Here is a 21,936-nt window from a genome sequence, read left to right as displayed (position 1 = left end):
AGTAATATATGTGCTTATCACTGACAAAATATTGTTTTGCACAAGTTATTTTTAATGAAGAAGGCGGGATTATTCTAGTTTGTGAAATATGAAGTTAATCTGATAAGGCATCAAAACCCTGAGCTCCTGGAGATGTCAGAAAGTAATTTCTCTGTGATTTTTATGTCGGTGCTCAATGTGTGGGTTTAACAAACCTTAATTTGTTTATGTATCATCAGTGGGATGCGTTTGAATTCAGGAAGGAAGGAAACAGGATTGGAACTCTTTCAACATCAGCGCATGGATTTCTTTAATTACTTCAAGGTGTTGCTGTCGCCCACATTTGAATAACTTAGATTTTCATTCGGCTCAGATCTCATTTCAATGTGTCAAAAAAAAGATTGACAAAAGACTTAATGCAGGTAGGCGACTGTTTGCAGCATTACCTGCTTCATAACTGTCTCGTTGATCATGCTCTGTTTGTCTGCAGCAGAGGAAGGCAAGGATCACTGTGTGGTGGAGTCAGAGGCAACGACATGTGAGACGAGGGCAGACGAGTCATTTCTGCTACAAAAGCGAACCGTGTTTCGAGCCAGGTTTGAGGCTCGCACAGATTCAATTCAGGTACTACTCTGTCAGTAGTCCACGATTATTCCTATCAACATTCACATTTTTATACCCATGTACTGAAGGTAAATCGTATATTAACTGAAAAGTGTCAAGCATTCTCAGATCTGTATTCAGCGTCCCTGTATTAAAATTCAGAGGGGAAATGTTCATTTCAGCAGGGAAAGAATCGGGCTGTATCCTCTGGGCTGTTTTTCCGAGATGGGAAAAAGCGCATTGACTACATCCTGGTTTATAAGAAGTCCAGTCCACAGGTGGAGAAGAGGTGCACCTTTGAGAAAAATCTACGGGCTGAAGGTCTCATGCTGGAGAAGGAGGTATGAATTGTTTGATCTTTAATATTTTAGCTTCATTCTTCAACTTAGAACTCAAATTAAGTAGTTCGTTTGTTTTTCAAGCCCTCCTTGACAAACAACGACATCATGTTTGTGAAGATCCACGCTCCCTGGGATACACTTTGCAAATATGCAGAGCAAATGAACATCCGAATGCCTTTCAGGTAACAGCACTCAAACAAAGTGACCATTTATCTTTATCGCCAGTAAAAGTAAGCTTCTCTGCCACTTCCTCTAACTTGTTTTTTCTTTCCTCTTTCAGGAAAAAATGCTACTTTACAGACTGGAAGAGCAAAACCCTGGGCAGGTAAGTCGATTTTTGGTAGTAGATGTTTTTTCTCTGTTGCTCTCTCGGGGCAGGAAGTTGGATGCTTCAGTGTCTCTAATGAAATTCATGAGCAACACAGCTGCGAGGCTTCAGCCCTAATGTGAGCAGTGGATGTTGTTGGTGAGAGGCAAACAGATGAAGTTGAAATCAGATCGTCTTTGTCGTTTTTTAACCTGATCACTGACAAACTCTAAATAAGTCTGGGGTTAATAAATCTCAGACTTTTCCCAGTCTCCCACATTGATGGTGCTTCTAAACTTTCAGTTATATTTAGCTGCACGGTGTTATTTTTGTACTATTTAAGAGAGACGCTCTTCCACTTTGATGTGATGTTCAAGTGTTGACCAAGCTCCTCACAGGAGTGCAAATTTCCATCTCTGTGTCTCAATGAAATGCAGATAGATTCAACAAATTCTATTTATGAATAAACAGAGCATCTTTTAATTTGAAGATGTTTGGTTAACAAACTGCACACACATTTCAATTCTAAAAGTTGACAAACTTTCTTTAAAATCTCTTAATAAGCCTTAAAAAAGTTATTTTTTTCACTTCACATTCATGACCATGAACTCAACATTTTCATGTTAAACTTAAATAATTTAGGATATTTCACATTAGAAATATGTATTCTCTGGGAGTCTGAATTAAGTAGCTCATAATATTCCAAAGGACTATAATGTGCTACAAAAAAGACCTAGCTAATCATCTATGTTGGCAAAGTTCAGCGAAAATGTAAAGTGAATTTACAAAATGACTAAAATGATCTGCAGATTTTGAGCCTAGTTTTCCTTGATCACACTATGATGGGCCTGAATGGTGAAAACTGTTTGTGTTTAACCTTTTAATATTGAATTACTGCTTTAGACAATATGAAATCTAAATTCACAGGCTTTAAACCTGAAGTCATCATACATTTCTCAGCATTGTTGTTCACTCCAGTAATGAGTGGTAAATGATGTTAAAGCCAGAGCATAAATGGCAGAAGTTCATGCACAAGCTTTGAATTAGCGCTCCTAATAGGCAAGAGTTAGTGTAGCGTGATATTACTGCCCTTGATTGGAGTTCTGTTATCTCCTTAAATGCAAACTGGGGTGACTCGTTTCTTCAGTCTTCATGCTCTGTTTTCACAGAGCTTTGATAGAATCATCAACAAAGAAAGGTGTGACCTGCATAACCAACTGCAGTTATGTGACAGTAATATTAAAATATTAAAAAAATCAGGCGGATTGATACACTGTAGCAATAACATATATCATATAACATTATGGAAAGAAATACAAATAGTGATGAGACAATCCCAAAGTTGAGTTGACATTATGGACAATATTCATGTTTCCCTGTACGTACCATAACATATTTCATGTCCATGCTTTGAGGAGGCAAACACCTACACACACAGCAGTCAAAACCACAAAGATAACAGTCTCTCGCCCCCCTGTCCAACTGAGAACAAGCACTTTAAATCTTGTGTAAGTGTAATCTTAGTCACAGCGCACAATGGGGACCATTATTTATACCACAGTGCTTCTGCAGTCTTTCACTAAGCTGCTGCTCTGGTAAAGAAAAATCTGCCTGAGTGGTAAATAGGCTTTATGTGTTTACTAATGGTCTGTCACTTCATGTCCCTATAAAGCTGAACAAATGGACCTTGCGCAGGTGTTGGCAGCTTTCTGGATTGAAATCATTACTTTATGTACAATACCACCAACATTTATAAAAAATGTTCTCCAGCAAACAGCGTCTTTTCGCCCCAGAAATCCCATTTATATTCGTTCAGTCCATATCAGACTGAAGCCTAACATATGAGGTACTTCTCAGATAACGGTGGGCAAACATTGCCCAACTGATGTGTTGCCTCTGTAGGGATTTTTTTGTTCTGTTGACTAGTAAACTATTGCTACTCTCAAATAACTCAACAACTACGATGGATTAGGAAACCCTGTAAAATCCTGACATTTCTTGCAATAATATGGTTAACATGTCCTCGATTGATCAGCAACTGACAAGACACTAGATGGTACATTTTTGATAACTCATTAACTACAAAAACAGTTCTATCGTATTGTGACACTGTAAAACAGAAATGCTAGCTAAAAGTGGTTGAATGCTAACTTAGCTGTTTTAGCATACAACTAATTCCTAAACTGATAAAATATCAGTTTCTAAGGAATGTACCGCGTCTCTCTGTTACTGTGATGTATCACCTTCAATTTTAGCAAGGAAGTCATTGTCAGTTTATTTTTTTGACTGAAGATTTTGAGTTACCAAAAATGTCATGTAACACGAGATATGGCCAAAGTTTGCTCCATATTTCACTATTCATTTAAATTTTACTTGTTGAACAGTAAGCAATAAGTACAGTCCCATCAACTTCAGCTGTACTTTGTGTTAAGTGCTTATAGGTACATTATAGTTTGTAACACGATGAAAATGGCAAACATTACACCTGCTAAACATCTGCATGTTTGATTGCCACATTAGCATGTTGATGTTAGCATTAAACTCAAAGCATTGCTGCATAATAACAGTCTTACAAAGCTCCTAGCATGACTGTTGGCTATTAGTCTTCTCTTATTTATGAAGTCAATTTCACATTAACAAATAAAACAATATAGAAAAATCAATGCATGCCTCTAGACTTCGCACAGTTTTCTAAATCATGCCTGAAACATGTAAAATATAAAAATAAGATTTTATCCTGAATCAGTGACACCAGCTTCACATGAGGAGGTTTGCAAGGCAATGTGTACGTGTGTGTGTAAAAGGGTTTTTGGATAGTGCAGGCTTTTAGGGCTATGTTGGGTGAAAAAGGTCATAGGCCACTGTCCAATATCAAAGGAAACAATCTTCATCATAATCTGTGCTGTTAATCCTGTTTTTCCGTGTCCTTGCAGCAGGTTTCATATGAGATGTCGACAGATCAAAAGCTGGCTTCCCAGAAATCCCATGAAGCTGGACAAAGAGGCCTTGCCTGACCTGGAGGAGACCGACTGCTACACAGCCCCCTTCAGCAGAGCACGCATGCATCAGTAAGGACGACACACACACACACACACACAGTCGTGCAGAAACGTACTCCCATGAACAGCATGTCATGTACCAGCAGTGTTGGCTGATATCTATCCATCACTTTTATTCACGTCTGTTTATGTGGAGGAGATATTTAGAAACAAGTCAATCAAATCTGCATCAAGCTATCAAATATACAAGTCATGCATATTTGATAAGTTGAAGCCAGATTTCAGAAAGATAAAGATGAGATGATCATAAATAAGATATTGAAAACCAGCAGCAGATGGTCATGAACGGATTAGAATTCTTCCCCATTCCTTCCTGTTTTTTTTTTTCATTTTCAGAGCATCTCTTTGATGAAAGGCATCATCTAATCTCACTTGTCACTGAATTATTTCCATTCCTTTATTGTCAGCCCTGACGGGTTTTTTTTAGGAAATAATGATGCTGAGACGAACACAAACTTTTAATGAGTTTTAATGAATTTCCCGTCATTATCGACTGAGCTGACATGAAGAGCTGTGACTGGATGATATTGACACACTGTGACATTATGAACACCTGAAGGAATGTGATATTATTTTCCTCGCAGCTTCACCATCAACAACAGACAGACCTTCTTTTCCAATTCGACCAGAAGCAGAATAGTCCATCACGTCCTGCAGCGCACCAAGTACGAAGAAGGAAAATTAAAGATGGGTGAGGCATCGCTTCTTCACTCGCTTCTTTGTTGTCTTGCTTCTCACAAACAATATTTCTAGAAGTGTCCCACTAGTATCTATGGATCTCATGCTCATTTATCTGTAATGTACATGAATCTAAGATCATTATGATCTATTTAGGACAATGCTCTTTAATGGGAAGGGGAAGAAGTCTAGATAATGGAATGTAATAATCTGTTTTTGCTTTATTCAACTACATCTTCGTATAAGACTTAACAGAATTAGCTCTAAATGATCAATTTAAATTATAGCCAAAGGAATAAAAAGGCAAACAGTAAACACAATAATAATAAGTCTTACTTTTTTTCTCTGTTTTTATTATCCCACTGCTAAAACAACCGGGGGAAACTAGTGAAAGCCAATAGATTAAGCAGTCAATCTGACTGTAGCGAGCAGTAGTTAGGTAGTGGGGAACATTTATTTGTTGTTTTGCTGTGGGATGATTAAATTGTGGACTTCTGCTGAGTGTATCGTCCAACTTGCTGGCTGATCCGTCCTTGCCTTCTGGCTGTTGTTGTTTTTTTTCTCCCCAAACTGTTTACCAAACTTTCCGTCTACTCTCACTCATTTATCTTGTCTGGCTGCTGGCTGCATGTTTGGCTGATTAAAGTTCAGCCTTGAAGGCCTGGGATGGATTTCACATTAATATTTTAATACTGTTGACCACTCTACTCTCCAACAAATAAGATCAGTTCTGCATCAAGAGCGGAAAATCCTTTACAAATCCACTCCTCCCTGCTTCTGCTCTCATTATCTATTGTTTCCATCCAGAGATAAGAATGCAAAAATGTAACATTCAGTTCACTACTGGAACAAATTTAGAATATATATTTAATATTTAGAACATATTTTACAAGTTATTTTGTTTCAAAAAACAAGAACTACTATGTGAGGATGTGACAATATATGTTAACACTTAAGACGGCAAAAACAAGACAAACAGAAACGAGCAGGTAATAATGACGTATTGAAATATTATATGTTGAGTGCGTTGAAGGGCTGTGTGTGTGTGTGTGTGTGTGTGTGTGTGTGTGTGTGTGTGTGTGTGTGTGTGTGTGTGTGTGTGTGTGTGTGTGTGTGTGTGTGTGTGTCTGTTTGATGGGCATGCATGCATCTTTCTGGGGCAGCAATAGGGGGCTGGTTTGAAGATAACTGGGAGGAGAAAATGTAAGAAGTAAAATTTAAAAAAGGGATTGGGCTAGATAAATGAATGATGGAGGGACAAAATAAATAAGTTTAAAAAAAAAACTTCCTTCCACCCCTTACCCTAATCTTCTTTTAAGTTCAACTCATCTTCACCAGAATTATAAATCTTGTACTTCTTTTCCGAAAAGTGGCTTTAAATGAATCGCTGAATAGACCCCGCTTGTCGTTATTACGAGTACTTTATAGCTGGCATACAAGCGTCATCTAACATGATATGTATATTTTCCTGCAGGTATCAACAGGCTGTTGGGCAACAACACGTATGAGGCTGCATTTCCTCCTCATGAGGTGAGGTGGTTTGAAGTTGTTGCTGAAAGACTTGCAGAGACTCCAAAGTGTTCAAAGTGTCTTATCGCTCCTGTAATGTAAATTTCTCTTCTCTTTGTCTGGTCAGGGTGGTTACAAGAGCAGACATCCAATTAAGACACACGGTGCCCAGAACCACAGACATCTTCTGTACGAGCGCTGGGCTCGCTGGGGAATGTGGTACAAATACCAGCCTCTGGACCTCATCAGGTAATCGGCTTTGAAGAAGGTCGCACAGCATCATGGCCTGTTTTTGAGATAGTAACTTGAGCCGTAGTGTCTGGGTCAGGAGCCTCGTTCTTTATTCATCATGTTGTTAAAAGTGGACACAGAGAAGCCTAGCTGTTTATCTCCCTGTGTGAAGTAAAGGATTATAAATATATCAGGGTTTTTTATCACAGTCTGCTCTCTGGACGGGCTTTTTTATTACTCAACAGTATCCGGACTGGTCTGTTATTTCTGAGCAAAGGGAGTTACTCTGACATTTGAGGAAGAAACCACTTGAACTTTTCTGCATCTTGCAACACTGTCACAAGGAACACTTGAACATCTTTGGGAAAACCTTGTTCACTTTCTTGCCAAAAGTTAGATTCTACTGTCAAGAACTAGATCCAGGTGGCGAGGATCCTAGCTAGGCATACATATACCTGAAAAAATACAGCTGGTACTCTCTCTGAAACCACACCTTTTCAGTTTTATCTCTTTATGTGCAGATTAGAGAAGTGTAAATAATTTTGCTTTACAGGCTTTGAATGAAGCAATGCAAGCTGGTACCATTAGCATCCTTGTGAGACCATTTATTGAAACTGTAAATACCAAGGTAGTAATACCTTGGTATTTAAATATCTGCAGTTGGTTTGTCAGAATGATACACATTAGTAAGCAGATCTGCTTTATTGCAATGTAGAATTTAAGCAGCTATAATGTATATTTGTGGCCTAACATTTCCTATTGTATGCCAATGTAAACACATTTAAGGTGTCACTTTGAGTAATGAACATACAGAAAGAGAATCTGATTATTTTATCTGCTTTATTGAGCATTGCAGTGACTTTTACCTGACTGTTTGTCTCTTGTTTTCTCTGTTTTCAATGATAATATTCGAGTCCCTCTGCACACTACCTCCTCAGCACAGAACATCAGAGCGACATAGTGAGCAACGAGCTGGTGAACGCAGTGCAGGTTTTAAGAAGAGCCCAATATTTCCCTCTGGAGGTCATAGAGACAAAAAACAGAACTATAGGGCCGCGTAACCATTGAATTAAACTGTAGTAACTATGGTAACTACACTATGTGAGCAAAACAAAATGAATGTTGACTTAATGTCTGCTGAATGTGTAAAAAAATGAACTGGTTACGTGACATACCAACTTTAAAATTAATGACATGTCATGGATATTTACACAGCTTGTGTCTGCCTCTCCTAAGTTGGCAAAAAGAGCCGTCGTTTCAGGTTTCAAGGTTTTTAGCATCATGCTAATGAAGTTCATTAATTTTCCAGTTTCTTTAAACACTGTTTGATAAAACACAAGTTACACTGTAAGTTTATATTATATCCATCGCACCATTGCAGCTACCAAGTTTATATCAGCCCTTCTCCTGAAACCAGGAACGATTAGGGGATAACAGTAAATATGCTTTCTATCTTGTCCTTGCTCATTGTTAAAGCAGCATTGCATATACTCTAAGACAGGGATTCCCAAACTTTTCAACCAGCGACCCCGGTGCTAAGAACTGGGGACCCCCATTGTCCCTGGATGTGGTTAAACATTAAATGTGGTGTTTAGCACGACTTGCTAAAGAATACACAATTTAACATAGTGGCATTAGAACAGCACAGCATCTCAGAAACCCTAGAAGTAGAACACACGTTATTTCTCATACTATGTTTTTGTTTGAATTTTCACAATAATGGATAAAATACGCTATTTTAAATGTTTTATATGTTTTTGGAAGGAATATCGTGACCCCTCCCCCCCCCCCCCCCCCCCCTCTCAGTGCCTCGTGACCCCCCAGGGGGTCCCAACCCCCACTTTGGAAACCACTGCTCTAAGGAGTTGACTGATACAGTCGATTGCAGCACTAAATGATACTGAGCTGTTTTACCCGAGCTGTTGTGAAGTAGGTGTCTTGCTTTAAGGCATCTTGAAAACAGTGTTTTAAGAGGCAGATACCGTCATGGATCATGTCACACAACAACATTCAACTGTGTGACCTTTCAATTTCAACTCAGAAAGCTTTTTATTGGCATTAATGTGACAAAATTGTCCATTAGGCTAGCACAGCCTCCTCAATGTAAACTAGCTACACCCACAACTGCACTGAAAGAGAACATGACCATGTTACATTTTAAGTAAACACAGTTTGTTGGTGAATTTTGATCCCTCCATCTCTTTCCCATGCAGGCGGTACTTTGGAGAGAAAATTGGTCTTTACTTTGCGTGGTTGGGCTGGTACACCGGCATGTTGATCCCTGCTGCCCTGGTTGGCGTTTTTGTCTTCCTCTATGGTCTTTTTACGATGGACTCCAGCCAAGTCAGGTCAGTCATAACCTTTGATCGATGTTACAGTCAAATATGGAATTGATAGGAAATACATACATTCTCAACTGACACTTCCGTTTCTTTTCGTTGTCATCAGTAAAGAGATCTGTGAAGCCAACACAACCATCATGTGTCCTATGTGTGAGGACACCTGTGATCCATGGACACTGAGCGACAGTTGTGTCTATGCAAAGGTCGGTCTAGTTCTGATTTTCATCCTTAGCGCCATCATTTCAGTTGGCTAAGAGTTTTCCTTTTCGTTACTCTTCACAGACTTGTTACAAACATTTATAGGTTCAAAACTCTCATGATCTCTAGGCAGTTGTCAAGTTGTCATTCTTTAGAGTATGTTTTGACTACGGATAAAGGTTTAAATGGTTTGTCTTTGAAACATCTTACGATTAGCTAATATCAAAGAAGTAGATGCAAGAGTTGTTTTTTTGTTTTTTTTTACATTTGAAGTGACATTTTTGTTTTGAAATGTACTTACTTCTTGTTAAGAGCTGATCATAAAAATCGTGTCAGATATGTCACTATACGAGTTAAAAATGGCGCTAACGAGTCACTGGTTAGCTTAGCATAGCGCAAAGTTCAGAAAATAATTAAAAAACAACAACTAGTTTGCTAACTCTAAATGTAAAACAACAGATAATGTTTAAAAAAAAACAGCATAACCTTAATAAGTTAGTACTTTAAGTGTGTTAGGCTCTTTTTTTTTTTTTAGCTGAGATAAGCTAACTCCTGACGGCTTTAGCAAAACATTCATCATATAAACATTAGAGTGGTGTCAATCATATTATGTATCTATCATCAAGAATTTAAATGAGTTTATTTCTCCAAAATGTCAACAATTCCTTCAGTAAATCTCCCATGTAAGGATTCAAAACTCAAGAATGACACATTTTCAATTTCGGGTCGTTCTTTCATCTGCTTGTGTTTCTAGGTGACCCGTCTGTTTGATAACGGCGGCACTGTGTTCTTCGCTATCTTCATGGCTATCTGGGGTAGGTGGAGGCTGTTTTTGTTTGTCCTTGTTCAGGATTTTGTCAACACTTGTTGTTGTTACATCAACTTGTCTTTAGCGAGACACAAACCCTCCTGGAATTCAAATCTATTTATACAGGAGTGTGTCAGTGCTTCAGCATCAGCTCTCCACTCGACTCCTCCAAACACATTAAGCTTTCCAACCGAGAATTCAATACAGTAAACACGCTGCTGTGCAAATACACAAGCTCTTCTCTCTGTGTAATAGGTTTGTCGGTGAATAAATCACGGTCAGGTTTCTCTGATTTAACACTTCTGGTGCTCTTCTGATGTAATTAGTTGGATTATTAAACATAAATCAAGAGGGGCAGCGGATCATTTGGCTGTCAGGGTTGCAGTATTGCACCATGATTGTGGTGTATTGCAGCCATGGTTCCCCCAGCTATAATATGATTGTGATATAGAGCACTACTGTGCAGTGTCTGGCCCAGGTCCATCTATCTGCCAGCTTGGTAAATAATCACCTGAGCCCAGAGGGAACACTTGGCGCATTGTGTTCTGTGTTTGGGCTAAATGAAGGCCAAGGATAGCTGTGGAGCCGAAGGAGGTCCAGCCAGCCTCGCTAACCGAGGTCTGCAGTTCTGAATCCTGCGTGAAGGCTTTAGGCAATGTGGACCAAAGTAGCAGTGCTGCACCACTCAGTGAGTGCACTCTAGGTCTGCTGTGTGTGAGCGAGATAGAGATGAAAAATTGGTTAGCCCAGGGGACTGAATGTAGGCATCAGAAGAGGCTACTTTTCTCTCTCTTAAAACAAAAAGTGGGTCGCGCTTTATTCAACTGAAACATCTTTAACAGCAGTCAAAGTTGTGCCGACTGAGGATTCATGTTTTTTTTTTTTAAGACTACTGTACAATTCCTTTATGTGTGCCTAATTTATTCTTTTTAGCTTACCATTATTTTTATCATCATTTTATCTGCTGATTATTTTCTCTATTACAGTGGCAGACCTAGGCTTTCTAAAGGGGGGCGGGGGGGGGGGTTGTTAAAAACTAAACAGGGCACGAGCTGCATGAAGTGGGGCACCAGCACACTACATTTCTCTTGCATGAAGGGAAGCATACATGGCCCCTTTACAGTATTTCTTCTTTTGAGGACACACTGTAAGGCAGTTCCTCATGTTCCCTCCATTTTTAAGGACATTGCGCCGTGTTCTTGAAAACGTTTGCTCAAATCTGACAAGCTCTTTGGTACTTAATTATCAAAATATTGAAAAAAATGCCAACCACTACTGAAGCCAAGGCAGCTTTTTGGGGATTTATGTTGTTTGTTTGACAGCCTAAAACCTAAAAATATGACGTTAGCAATTAAATATGAAAAGAAAAACGAGCTAGTTCTGCTATGACAATGGATATTTATTGAAATAATGATTTGGTGGTCTAATTGATCAATAATATATATCTTTCTACTCCTAATACATGTAATACATTTTTATGTATAAAAGATTCATAAACATTAATTAGAGCTGTAGCGATAGAGTTGAGACTGCATAGCACTGATTGAATTCTCCTGTCAGTTTTCATTTGAATCAGCAGTAAATTTTTACAGTGTGCTGTCCATCATAGATTGTACATGAGTGCGCTGCTCTTTTCCCCAGATCTATCACTGTCTCTGCGCTAATCCTACTTTCCCACACACATTAACCCCATTAGTGTTTAATCTGAAGCAAGTGTCCAATGCAGCTTTTATAAAAGCCTTTCATCTTTTGGTGTCATGTATCTGCTATAAACCAGAGTACATGAAAAGTTTGGACAGATTGTGAACATCATTCTTTTGGTGTTGTGTGCAGCGTGAGACACAAAAGCATCAGACACAAAGGAAACAATGCCTCCGGACTGAATTCTGCCCACAGAAAAGCTTTACTTTCGAAGCCTTTCAACATTAAATGGATTTTGCCTGAGAAAAACACGATTTGGGGATGAAACATTGTGCTAGGAAAGCCTATTTGCTGTTGCCACTTTTCCTTAACTTCACCGCAGAGTAGAGAGCAGTTTGTGAACTGGCTGTAATCACTTCTCATAATGGGCATGTCAGGATATCTGCCTGTGATGTGGTGTTTAGTTCTGCTTTGTGTAGGCATGTGGTTACCCACCATTATGTCTGTTAGAAATCAAAGGTGATCAATAATGTGATTGATACCTGATCCCCTCTGCAGCCACAGTGTTCCTGGAGTTCTGGAAAAGAAGGAGGGCAGAGCTGACTTATGACTGGGACCTCATCGATTGGGAGGAAGAAGAGGTACATGTATGTCAGCAATATTAGCGATTAGATCGTATATGTTATTGATCTCATATCGGCTCACAGTTTTCTTCTAATATTTATATTATCATTTCTAACTTTCCCCTTTTATTTTATTTCTGTAAATATGTTTTCCTTTTACATATTTCATCTATTGCTGATTTATTTTGCCCTCTTTATTTGAGCTTTTGTTAAAACCATATTCCCCCCAATAGGGGATCATGCTTCATTTTTAGTAAATTTGACACTAATAAATGAGTTACTGCTTACTCAGTTCAATTGTTCAAACTGGAATGTATTTTGTGACTCAGGAGGAGCTAAGACCTCAATTCGAAGCCAAGTACTCAAGGATGGAGAGAGTCAACCCCATCTCTGGCAAGCCCGAGCCTTTCCAGCCGTTCTCGGACAAACTGAGCCGGCTCATGGTTTCTGTGTCCGGAATATTCTTCATGGTAAGCCCTTTGATCTCTGAATAATCTGCTCCCTTTTGGGATTTAGGCTGAGAGGGAGATCACCATTATTCTGTCTGCCACCTTTGGAGTGTGTATGAGGCACCAGCAGTGGCATTACATCGCCCCCTGCTGGATGCGAAGCATAAAAATAAAAATGTGAATTTTGCCTTTTTTGTCTTTTCTTCTGATACTGATTATTATTTACTAATAAGCGGTTTATCAATTGACGTTTTTTAAAGGTTTCTTTTCTGTGCTGTAAGATAATAAGGTCGAGGTTCAATCTAATCTCATGGTGAAGTAAAGTGTTCATCTCAGTTTTTGACTGTACAAGATAATTACTCTATTCTTCCTTCTGTCCATGATCTCCGTCCAGATTTCCCTCGTCCTGACAGCCGTGTTTGCCGTTGTGGTTTTCCGACTTATTGCCATGGAGAAGTTCGCGTCCTTCGGCTGGTATTTTGTGAAGAAAAACTGGCAGTTTGCCACCTCTGGCACCGGCGTCTGCATCAACTTTATGATCATCATGTCTCTCAACGTGGTGGGTGTCTTGTCTGGACAAGCCTCATTTTGCTCGTCTACATTTTTCTGTCCAAAAAATGTGCGGAAGATTTATGAAGGAGTTATGTTCCAGGGGACTGTCCCATCCACAGCCAAGATTTTAAATATTTGCTGAGATTTCGCTTCATACTGCTCTATCTCATCTTTACCCTCTTTAACCTTTTCCCTGAATATGATCCTCTTTTAGGTGTATGAAAAGGTGGCCTATCTGCTGACAAACTTGGGTAAGCATTGTCCAAATTTGTTTATACGTTTGTACCTCATTATTTCTTTCTTCCTACATGGTTGTTATGCATTTATATTCTCCCTCGTCGACTCTGTAACCCCTGTTTGTCCCCCCTCAGAGCACCCACGGACAGAGTCTGAGTGGGAGAACAGCTTCGCTCTGAAGATGTTCCTCTTCCAGTTTGTGAATCTGAACAGCTCCACATTTTACATCGCTTTCTTCCTGGGAAGGTAGGCTTACTGCCATGAACTCTACAGTTCCTGTTTACAGTGAGTTTAATGAAAGATTGTGCATGTTTTGTTTAAAGCTCCAACATCATGGCTGCCAAGACTCCCTTTCTTTCCTCTTCTCTCTGTTCACTCATGTTAAGTGTTTTCAGAATACTGCTGTGACTAGAAAGGAAACCAATCTGTGGTCTGTAAAACGTGATTAGCACCTTTAAGCGTCTTTTTATTCCTGCTCAGACTTTATTAGTTTTCCTCTGATTGAGTTTCACAGTTAATGTTGTCAATCTCAATCTGCTCAGGTTTGCTGGCAGGCCTGGAAAATACAATAAACTCTTTAATCGATGGAGGCTGGAGGAGGTGAGTGCAATTAGGCACCACCATGAGTGGGCCGATTATTGCCTTCTGTTTGAGGATATATTTAGCATTTTCATGTTATTCATCTTTTTGATGATCCACCTGTATATTGCTATATGAACCACAAATTAATCAGATTATAAAGTTTAATGAACCAAAAACAGAATGGGGAAAAATATTATTGGGGTTTAATTGTACGATATGAGATACAGTTTTGTATTTTATGTTTTTCTCTCAGTGCCACCCAAGCGGGTGTTTGATAGATCTGTGCCTGCAAATGGGCGTCATCATGTTCTTCAAACAAATCTGGAACAATTTCATGGAGCTCGGTTTTCCGTAAGTAATGTGTAATTATAATGATGTGCTTCTTTCTTAATGAGCCATTAGAAATGCAACATTTAATTCTTAATATTTTGAATGTAAGTGATTGCCGTTATACAAAACGTTATGAAATGTCTGTGATTTTCTTTTTTTGATCCGTCGGTGCATTAGCATATGAAAAGGATTTTCTATTGCAGTAATACATAAAATCCTGAACTGTGAGGCTCAGTAAAAGGGTTCCTACAGTGCTGAGCACATTGTCAGAAATAATTGCTTTGAGATGACAGCTTGCTACTTGCCACATTTTCAGTCTGCTGCAGAACTGGTGGTCTCGTAGAAAGATGAAGAAAGGAGGTGGTGGAGGGCAGAACGTGGAGAATAAAGCCCAACTTCCACAGTGGGACAAAGACTGGAATCTGCAGCCGATGAACGCACATGGACTCGTTGACGAATACCTTGAAATGGGTAAAACATCTCTTTCTTAGTTTCTGAAAGGGGGAAGGAATGTAATAAAATAATGGTGGTTGTTAAATCATACATGTGATTTGTGCAGGATGTGTTACAGACATCCTGTGTAGTCTAAATGTTTCTTTCCTCAACAGTTCTCCAGTTTGGCTTCACCACCATATTCGTAGCAGCGTTCCCGCTGGCTCCTCTCCTCGCTCTGCTCAACAACATCATTGAGATTCGCCTTGACGCATACAAGTTTGTCACTCAGTGGAGGAGACCAATGCCAGCCCGAGCCACTGACATAGGTCAGTGTGATCTCCAACTGATCCTACACCTCCCCCTTTGTGTCTGCTTTTTTTTTCTTTTTTAGATCAGAGCCACATTTTTCACCCAAACCAAACATTATCTATCCTATGGAGAAAAATATGCTCCTATATCTGTGCTGCCATATGCTGCGCCTGCCTCCTACGAGCCCACATCCCAGTGACAAAAAACTGCATCCTCCAACTGACCAAATGCTTCCTGTGGCATATTGCCCTGTAATTAAAGGAGGAATCCACCCACAAACATTTAACATTCTTCAGCTGTAATTTACACATTATGTTTCAGTGGCACAGAATCAAAGAGCAAAGCTTCTTGTTAGATTTAAGATTTACTGATCACACAAAGACAGGCCTGATGCAGAGAAGGCCTAGAGAGGATTTTCTCTTCTTAAAATACAGTAGCCTCAATAACCTTTATCGTAATGTAGCTAAAAATCATGCTGTATTCTGACTTACAGAGTTCCCAAACTATTTGGTTTTTGGGTTCTGAATACATATATAAATATTGTCCCACTGCAGGGGGGACACCGGTGTCCTAGTGGTTGGTTCGTGCCCCCCTTGTATGGAGGCTGTAGTCCCCAAAGCGGGCGGCCTGGGATTTAATCTGAACTGTGGCTCATTCACTTGACATGTTCAGAAGGGAACATTTTATTATTTTTTCTTTTACCTTCAGCTTAAACTACTTAAATGTTTCATCAACAAAAAGCTTTGGAGGTCACACAGAGCTGAAGTTACTGAAGGCATGCAGATGTATGGACCATCTTAGTATCTTCTGTTACACCTTATATATTGCATTTCACTAACTTTAAATATTGTTAAACTTATTTTACAAATGTGATATATATATTTTTTTAATTCCTCGACAGTAGGATTACTGCTCTTTACTATCTTTCTACTTTTTATTATAGTCTATGTTCATAGACCTGTAAACCTGTTAGATATTAAACCTGATTCCTATAAAGAAGTGAACAGTGTTTATTCTCATCTGGTTTGTCTGTCAGGTATCTGGCACGGGATTCTTGAAGGAATCGGCGTGCTTGCAGTCATCACCAACGCCTTTGTCATTGCCATAACCTCAGACTACATCCCCCGATTTGTTTACGCTTTCAAATACGGCCCGTGTAAAGACAAGGGACACCACCACAAGGATGAGTAAGCATTGACTTCAGTGTGTAAACAGAGCCAGGCAGAGTGACTTGTGTTAAAGCCTCAACAACTTCCCCTTCTGCTCTCAGGTGTTTGCAAGGCTACATGAACAGCAGCCTGTCGGTGTTTGACATGAGCGAGCTGAAGAACAGCAGTCAGCCCATTTACTGCAGGTACAGAGACTACAGAGCCCCGCCCTGGAGTACGGGGCCCTACGAATTCACCCTGCAGTTCTGGCACGTCTTGGCTGCCAGGCTGGCCTTCATCATCGTCTTTGAGGTCTGTCAGCTATTTCTAGTTTTCTTTTTTTTCTGTGTGTTTACCAGCAAGTCAAGCTGCTAAAACGTAATCCTCTTATGTCTCCTTAAGCCTGAGAAACTACAGAATTTCTTCTTGATGAATTTATATGCTGTCATCATTAAGTGAAAACCTCAGAAGCACAATTTAGGTGCTTCTCATGCTTTCATTAAATGTTGCTGCTACAGTAGGCTGAGGAATTTCACTAAATCCACAGAATAAAACCCAAATCCCATGGTAGTCCTGCTAAAAAAAAAAGTCACCACGTTTCTTCTTCTTTCCTTGAAATGTTGACAAGATATTCCCCTGACATTGCCGCCTTGTTCATTTGTTTTTTCACCTTCACAAACACTGGCATAATATTCACATATAAAACATTATATAACTTAAAAAGTCTTTATTGTGATGCAAAGTGGTAGCCTTTGCACGCATATTGAATAATGCAGCAAATACTGGAAACCTAAGAGTGTTCCCTCTGTGTGGAATAAGTCATTCATAAATGCTTAATGCTTCTTGCAGCACCTGGTGTTTGGGATCAAGTCCTTCATAGCGTACCTCATCCCCGACATGCCGAAGGGTCTGTGCGATCGCATGAGGAGGGAGAAGTACCTAATGCAGGAGATGATGTACGAGGCGGAGCTGGAGCACCTACAGAAGGAGAGGAAGAAGAACGGACGGCGTTATCACCACGAGTGGCCTTAGCTTAAACCCCGCCCATGTCTCCACTACAAGCCGCAAAGCCCTCAAGTCACAGGCACAACCTCCTCTGCCTGCTTGTTTATGTCTATTAGCTTTGAGAGTCTAGCTTCACTTGGCTGATTCTGTACACCAAAGACGTGTTCTTCAGTTACCAGATCCTCCCACAAACCTGTCCACTTCTAGGCTCTGACCTTCGCCACTCCCCCCCCCCTCCCCCGCCATCTATTTCACGACCAGTTTTGCCGCTGCTCATTGTTTCTGACCATGCCCAATGCCTGACCCAGCTTCATCCAGCTGGAGGCCCCTTGTTTCTCGACTGAGTCATGGCTTCCCTAGACAAAAACCTTTTTGCAAATTAATGTTTACTATGCAGATCAAGGGCTGCAGATCACCACTGTTCGCTTCTTGGCACTCATCCTGCACTCTCTCTGTGTGTGGCAGCTAGCACTCGGCTTTGACTCTGCAGTTTGGTGCAGCTCGCAGCATGACCGTGCTGCCATCACTCTGCTGGTTTCTGTGACAGAGCTACTGTGGCGTTTCTTGTTGCAAAAGTGGTTCTGGTGATGTGGCTACCAAATACAATGGACATTTTTCGTACAAAGCGACTGTATATCGCCCTTGAAGCATGCTGATTAATATTTGCGGCCATTTATCAACTGCAAAGAATAATAAGAAATAAAAGCAACAGCACTCATTGTGGAGGATGTTTAACATCTATTAGGTACAAAGAATTCTGAAACCATAAAAAGTGCATGGTCTTTTTGTTTTGTACCTTTTGATAGACTATGTCCCTGTTTTGAAGCCTGGTTCACGTGTGTGTGTGTGTGTGTGTGTGTGTGTGTGTGTGTGTACGCAGTGTGAGCTGTGTGTTAATCTTTGTGCTAATGCTGAGCTTGACTGTCTACAGTTGAGGAAATGTGAACTTAGTGCGATTTGATTGTGCCTACAGTTGTGCTCACCACAATTGTGTCACCAACATCACGTGTGCCTGTTTGTGCTGCACATGCTTTTATTCAAGTGGAAGAAATATTCTCTCTCCTTGTTCTGTTGTCTAAAGACCTTTCAGAAGTCTCCTGTAAGGATTTGCTTTGAACGTTAGTCACTCCACAGCACCTCCTCTGGTCTTGGTGCACACCGTAATGCGACTCCCATCATAAACACTGTATGCACTCGCAATGCAGAAGCCACAAATCCACTCTTTCATTCTGCGCTCACAGCCTGTTTTTCATTTGGTGTTGGAAGCCCTGAAGTGTGGTTGAAACTTGGATCACTGGGACATACCTGTGGCTTGGATGTTCGGTTTGCAAAGAACATCCATCCACTGTTCCTCAGTTCAAATCTACACTAAAGCTTTTTTTGTTCTCAACCTCTGCTAAACAAATGATCAGATGAGGTTTGAACTGCTCTCTGACATTGATGTGAAAATGAGAAGGTGGGTTTGGTTAAATGAAGAGTCTTGACATTGCCTTCTGTTGTGGTCAGGTCTGACGTCACAGAATAGAAAACTCAGGAAAACAGGTAGCATGAGCGACGAATCCATTCGGAAGTCGGGAACATCATTTTATAATTATACATGTTGAGATGGAGAGTTTGAGCGTGGAGAAATTGTATTAATGAGGGATTTTTTTTAATTTTGAAGCTTATGAGAACTGAAACTTTAGCCCTAGAGCTTTAGTTCTGGTCGTGTGGAATACGACTTTGACTTAACCACATTATGCACAGTGAGTGTAAAAAGAAAAGAATCACTTCCCAGATTGCGTTTCACAACAACTAAAAAAAGGATTTTACAGAAAGCATACATCATTTAACTGTTTTTATTTAATGTATTGCTCCTTGTATATACATGTATGTCATGTTTTTATACTTTTTATTTTATGCTATCTGTATGAGTTCATCTGTTTTCACCCTCAGATAGACAAAGATATGTCCACATTTCTCAGGTGTCCTCTGAATGTTCGCAGATAATCAACTTCCGATCATATTTTCTAAGAAGCAGTCAAAGGAATCCCGCTTTTTTTTAGATATATATTTTTGCATTTGCGGTGCATTTGCATGACTTTAATGCACACTCACAATTTAAAGCATGTTTTTTTCCTTTTCCTCCATTATCACAGCAAGCATAGTAGAGCAGAAATCATGGCTCACACAGTCGATTAAAGACGCACAAGTTGCAGGTGGCTGGCTAAGACTCTATAATCTTTCACTTCATAGCAAGTAATCCAACGATCATAATCATTTCATCCTCAAGAGAGAGATATTTGTTCTCCTGAATCTTGTTCTGATGCATAGGAAACTAGCCCAGGTTGTCTGCATATCTTCCCTGCTATGTGAAAATTGAAAATCTATGCATGTTGTTATCCTTTAGTGCTACTTTTATTTTGAAGAGATGCAGATGTAAATGTAAGGTACATTTGTACTGTAGAGTATGCATGACGTAACAGCTACCTTGTGTAAGGTTGTTAATGGCGTCTTAAAACATATCACCTCCCTCTTTCAGTGATGGTCATTTAAGGAGGCCTGGACGAGACATTAGGCGTTTTCGGACCGCAGGAACTTCTTCATAGCTCTAGGAACTTTTTGGAACCCCACTCCTTTTTTATTCATTCCGCACCGCAGGAACTTTGAAATATTTTAGTTCCTAGAGCCCCGTTTAAAGGAACCTTTTAGCTCCTGCTTCAGAGTAGGTACCATGGCGGTGCAGATGCAGACTGAAAAAAAGTTCCCATGGTGTATAGTTCTCAGAGAACTCCCTAGTGGATAGCTCCTCTTCAAAAAGTCCCCAGAACTGTTTGGTCTGAAAACACCTAGTATGTCTCTTGAAGTGTCAGAATTTTATACTGGAAGAGTATTAATATTGGTCCCCTGGTTGGTCCCTTAATATTAAACTAAGACCTTGGACTCCAGTCTGATTTCATTTAATCTGGATTGAATATAAACATGTAAACTTCAGACTTCTTCAATTGGGAATCAAAATGACATTTTCCCATCTTCCAACTGAAGCTTTTAAAATGACAAGATAGGATTCATTTTATGAATGAAGAACTCAAAGATATCGGATGTCTTACCTGCCCAGCTATAAGCATTTGATTAATTAATCTCCCTACTTTCCTCTCCTCTCCGAGAGTATAGGCTATTGGTTCCCCTTCAGACCAGATTCTGCATAGTGGTAGAAAAGCTGCTACTACAATAGCACAGTATGGGTATCTCATAATAAGTAATAAAGGCATGACCTTGCACATCTCTGAAGACTTGGCATAGGAGGATTGAGCTTTCTGTTCCGTGCTATGCCTTCTTACTGGATTGTGCAGATAGAGAAGCACATAGACAGAGATTTAACTGTACAATAGGTTGGTATCAGACGTGACATGAAGTGTATCAATAACATTGTTTACTTCGTTCCTGTTTACATGTAAAAACATATTGAGATGTATAAAAATAATGTAACATAAAACAATTTGGATATCATTCTTTTCTGTAATAAATCATGGATTGTATCTTTTAAATCTTGTCTGCTCTCTTCCTTTTTCCGTCTTGATGTAAACTTTCAGAGAGAGAGAGAGAGAGAGAGAGAGAGAGCTTGGGGCTGAGCTGATATCATCTTGACCGTCCAGGTTTCACTTAATCTGCTTCTGGAACAAACCGAAGCACAGCACAGTGCAGACAGTTTTTCCTCCACTATTATCAAAAACCACAAATCCTGCCTGCCAAAGACTGTTCATGTAACATATTCTTAAAAACATTCAGACACTATAAGGACTGTAGGATTTTCCCACTGTACTATGACTGTTTGATGCCAGTTCTGCTCAGGCTTCGTTTCTAACTGCTTTTCCATTCGTGTCGTGTCAGCTAACGCTGACTTTCTGTCTTTACGGTGAAATCTAAACACGCTCTGAGCTCTAATGACAAATGTTTAATACTCCAACTATTTCCTGTGTTCCATCTTACTCTTCAGATATTTTCTTTCACCTCTCTGACCAACAGACATTACATACTGGCATTTAAGGCTGCTGTTTCACATCCTGACCACTTTTGGATCTTGCAAAAACAGAAACTGATTAATTCATCACTGTCTTGCAGTTCTGCCATCCCGTTTAATGAGGCTGCTGAAGAAATATAAATAGGAAATAAAATATCAAATTGAAACAAAACACAACAAAGTAACTTTATATAAAATAAAAACTGAAATGAAGAATATCTAATATTGTTCTTTAACAGTATAAAAAAGGACTCAAACCTTTAAGGCACATATACTGTAACATAAAAAAACAGCATTGGAAAATCCTTCTTAAGCCAAAGAGAAGTTCTGCAGAAACAGGGCCATATGATCTGATGCAGTATGATGCAGTTCTTCTTTAATTGTGCCATATTGGATATTTTACCTCTTGACACTTCTCTTTAATAAAGGGCCACAAACCTCTAGGTCTGCCCATAATAAATCAGAAGTATTTTTCAAATTTTGAGACGTTCAGTTTTCCAGAGCAGGCATAATTCGAACCCAAAGTCTCAAATTTGAGTTATTCTAACCACTTTCCCTTTCTCACAGGCT

At 39.7% G+C, this 21,936-nt stretch overlaps 1 protein-coding gene across 3 annotated transcripts in view; it reads left to right on the top strand.

Annotated features, from left to right (window-relative positions):
* ano3 (anoctamin 3) overlaps nucleotides 1–20,893 on the top strand; it is a 33,996-nt gene extending 13,103 nt beyond the window's left edge. Inside the window, exons 3-25 of one of the 3 annotated variants that reach the window (XM_020658975.3) lie at nucleotides 473–603; nucleotides 765–923; nucleotides 1,005–1,105; nucleotides 1,204–1,248; nucleotides 4,164–4,298; nucleotides 4,874–4,980; nucleotides 6,442–6,497; nucleotides 6,604–6,725; nucleotides 8,921–9,055; nucleotides 9,156–9,252; nucleotides 10,002–10,062; nucleotides 12,255–12,343; nucleotides 12,649–12,789; nucleotides 13,163–13,327; nucleotides 13,535–13,571; nucleotides 13,692–13,803; nucleotides 14,100–14,157; nucleotides 14,393–14,490; nucleotides 14,786–14,940; nucleotides 15,078–15,230; nucleotides 16,250–16,400; nucleotides 16,484–16,673; nucleotides 17,211–20,893. In XM_020658975.3, coding sequence (XP_020514631.2) covers nucleotides 473–603; nucleotides 765–923; nucleotides 1,005–1,105; nucleotides 1,204–1,248; nucleotides 4,164–4,298; nucleotides 4,874–4,980; nucleotides 6,442–6,497; nucleotides 6,604–6,725; nucleotides 8,921–9,055; nucleotides 9,156–9,252; nucleotides 10,002–10,062; nucleotides 12,255–12,343; nucleotides 12,649–12,789; nucleotides 13,163–13,327; nucleotides 13,535–13,571; nucleotides 13,692–13,803; nucleotides 14,100–14,157; nucleotides 14,393–14,490; nucleotides 14,786–14,940; nucleotides 15,078–15,230; nucleotides 16,250–16,400; nucleotides 16,484–16,673; nucleotides 17,211–17,393 — 2,681 coding nt within the window. In that variant the 3' untranslated portion in view covers nucleotides 17,394–20,893. Of the gene's footprint in view, nucleotides 1–469; nucleotides 604–764; nucleotides 924–1,004; nucleotides 1,106–1,203; nucleotides 1,249–4,163; nucleotides 4,299–4,873; nucleotides 4,981–6,441; nucleotides 6,498–6,603; nucleotides 6,726–8,920; nucleotides 9,056–9,155; nucleotides 9,253–10,001; nucleotides 10,063–12,254; nucleotides 12,344–12,648; nucleotides 12,790–13,162; nucleotides 13,328–13,534; nucleotides 13,572–13,691; nucleotides 13,804–14,099; nucleotides 14,158–14,392; nucleotides 14,491–14,785; nucleotides 14,941–15,077; nucleotides 15,231–16,249; nucleotides 16,401–16,483; nucleotides 16,674–17,210 lie in introns of all 3 variants that reach the window. The other 2 variants (XM_020658976.2, XM_020658968.2) reach the window with 2 other exon arrangements.
* Nucleotides 20,894–21,936: the final 1,043 nt, after the last annotated feature.

The sequence above is a fragment of the Labrus bergylta genome, chromosome 7, assembly GCF_963930695.1.
Source record: "Labrus bergylta chromosome 7, fLabBer1.1, whole genome shotgun sequence".
Taxonomy (NCBI): Eukaryota; Metazoa; Chordata; class Actinopteri; order Labriformes; family Labridae; genus Labrus; species Labrus bergylta.
This window is presented reverse-complemented; position numbering and strand designations above follow the sequence as displayed.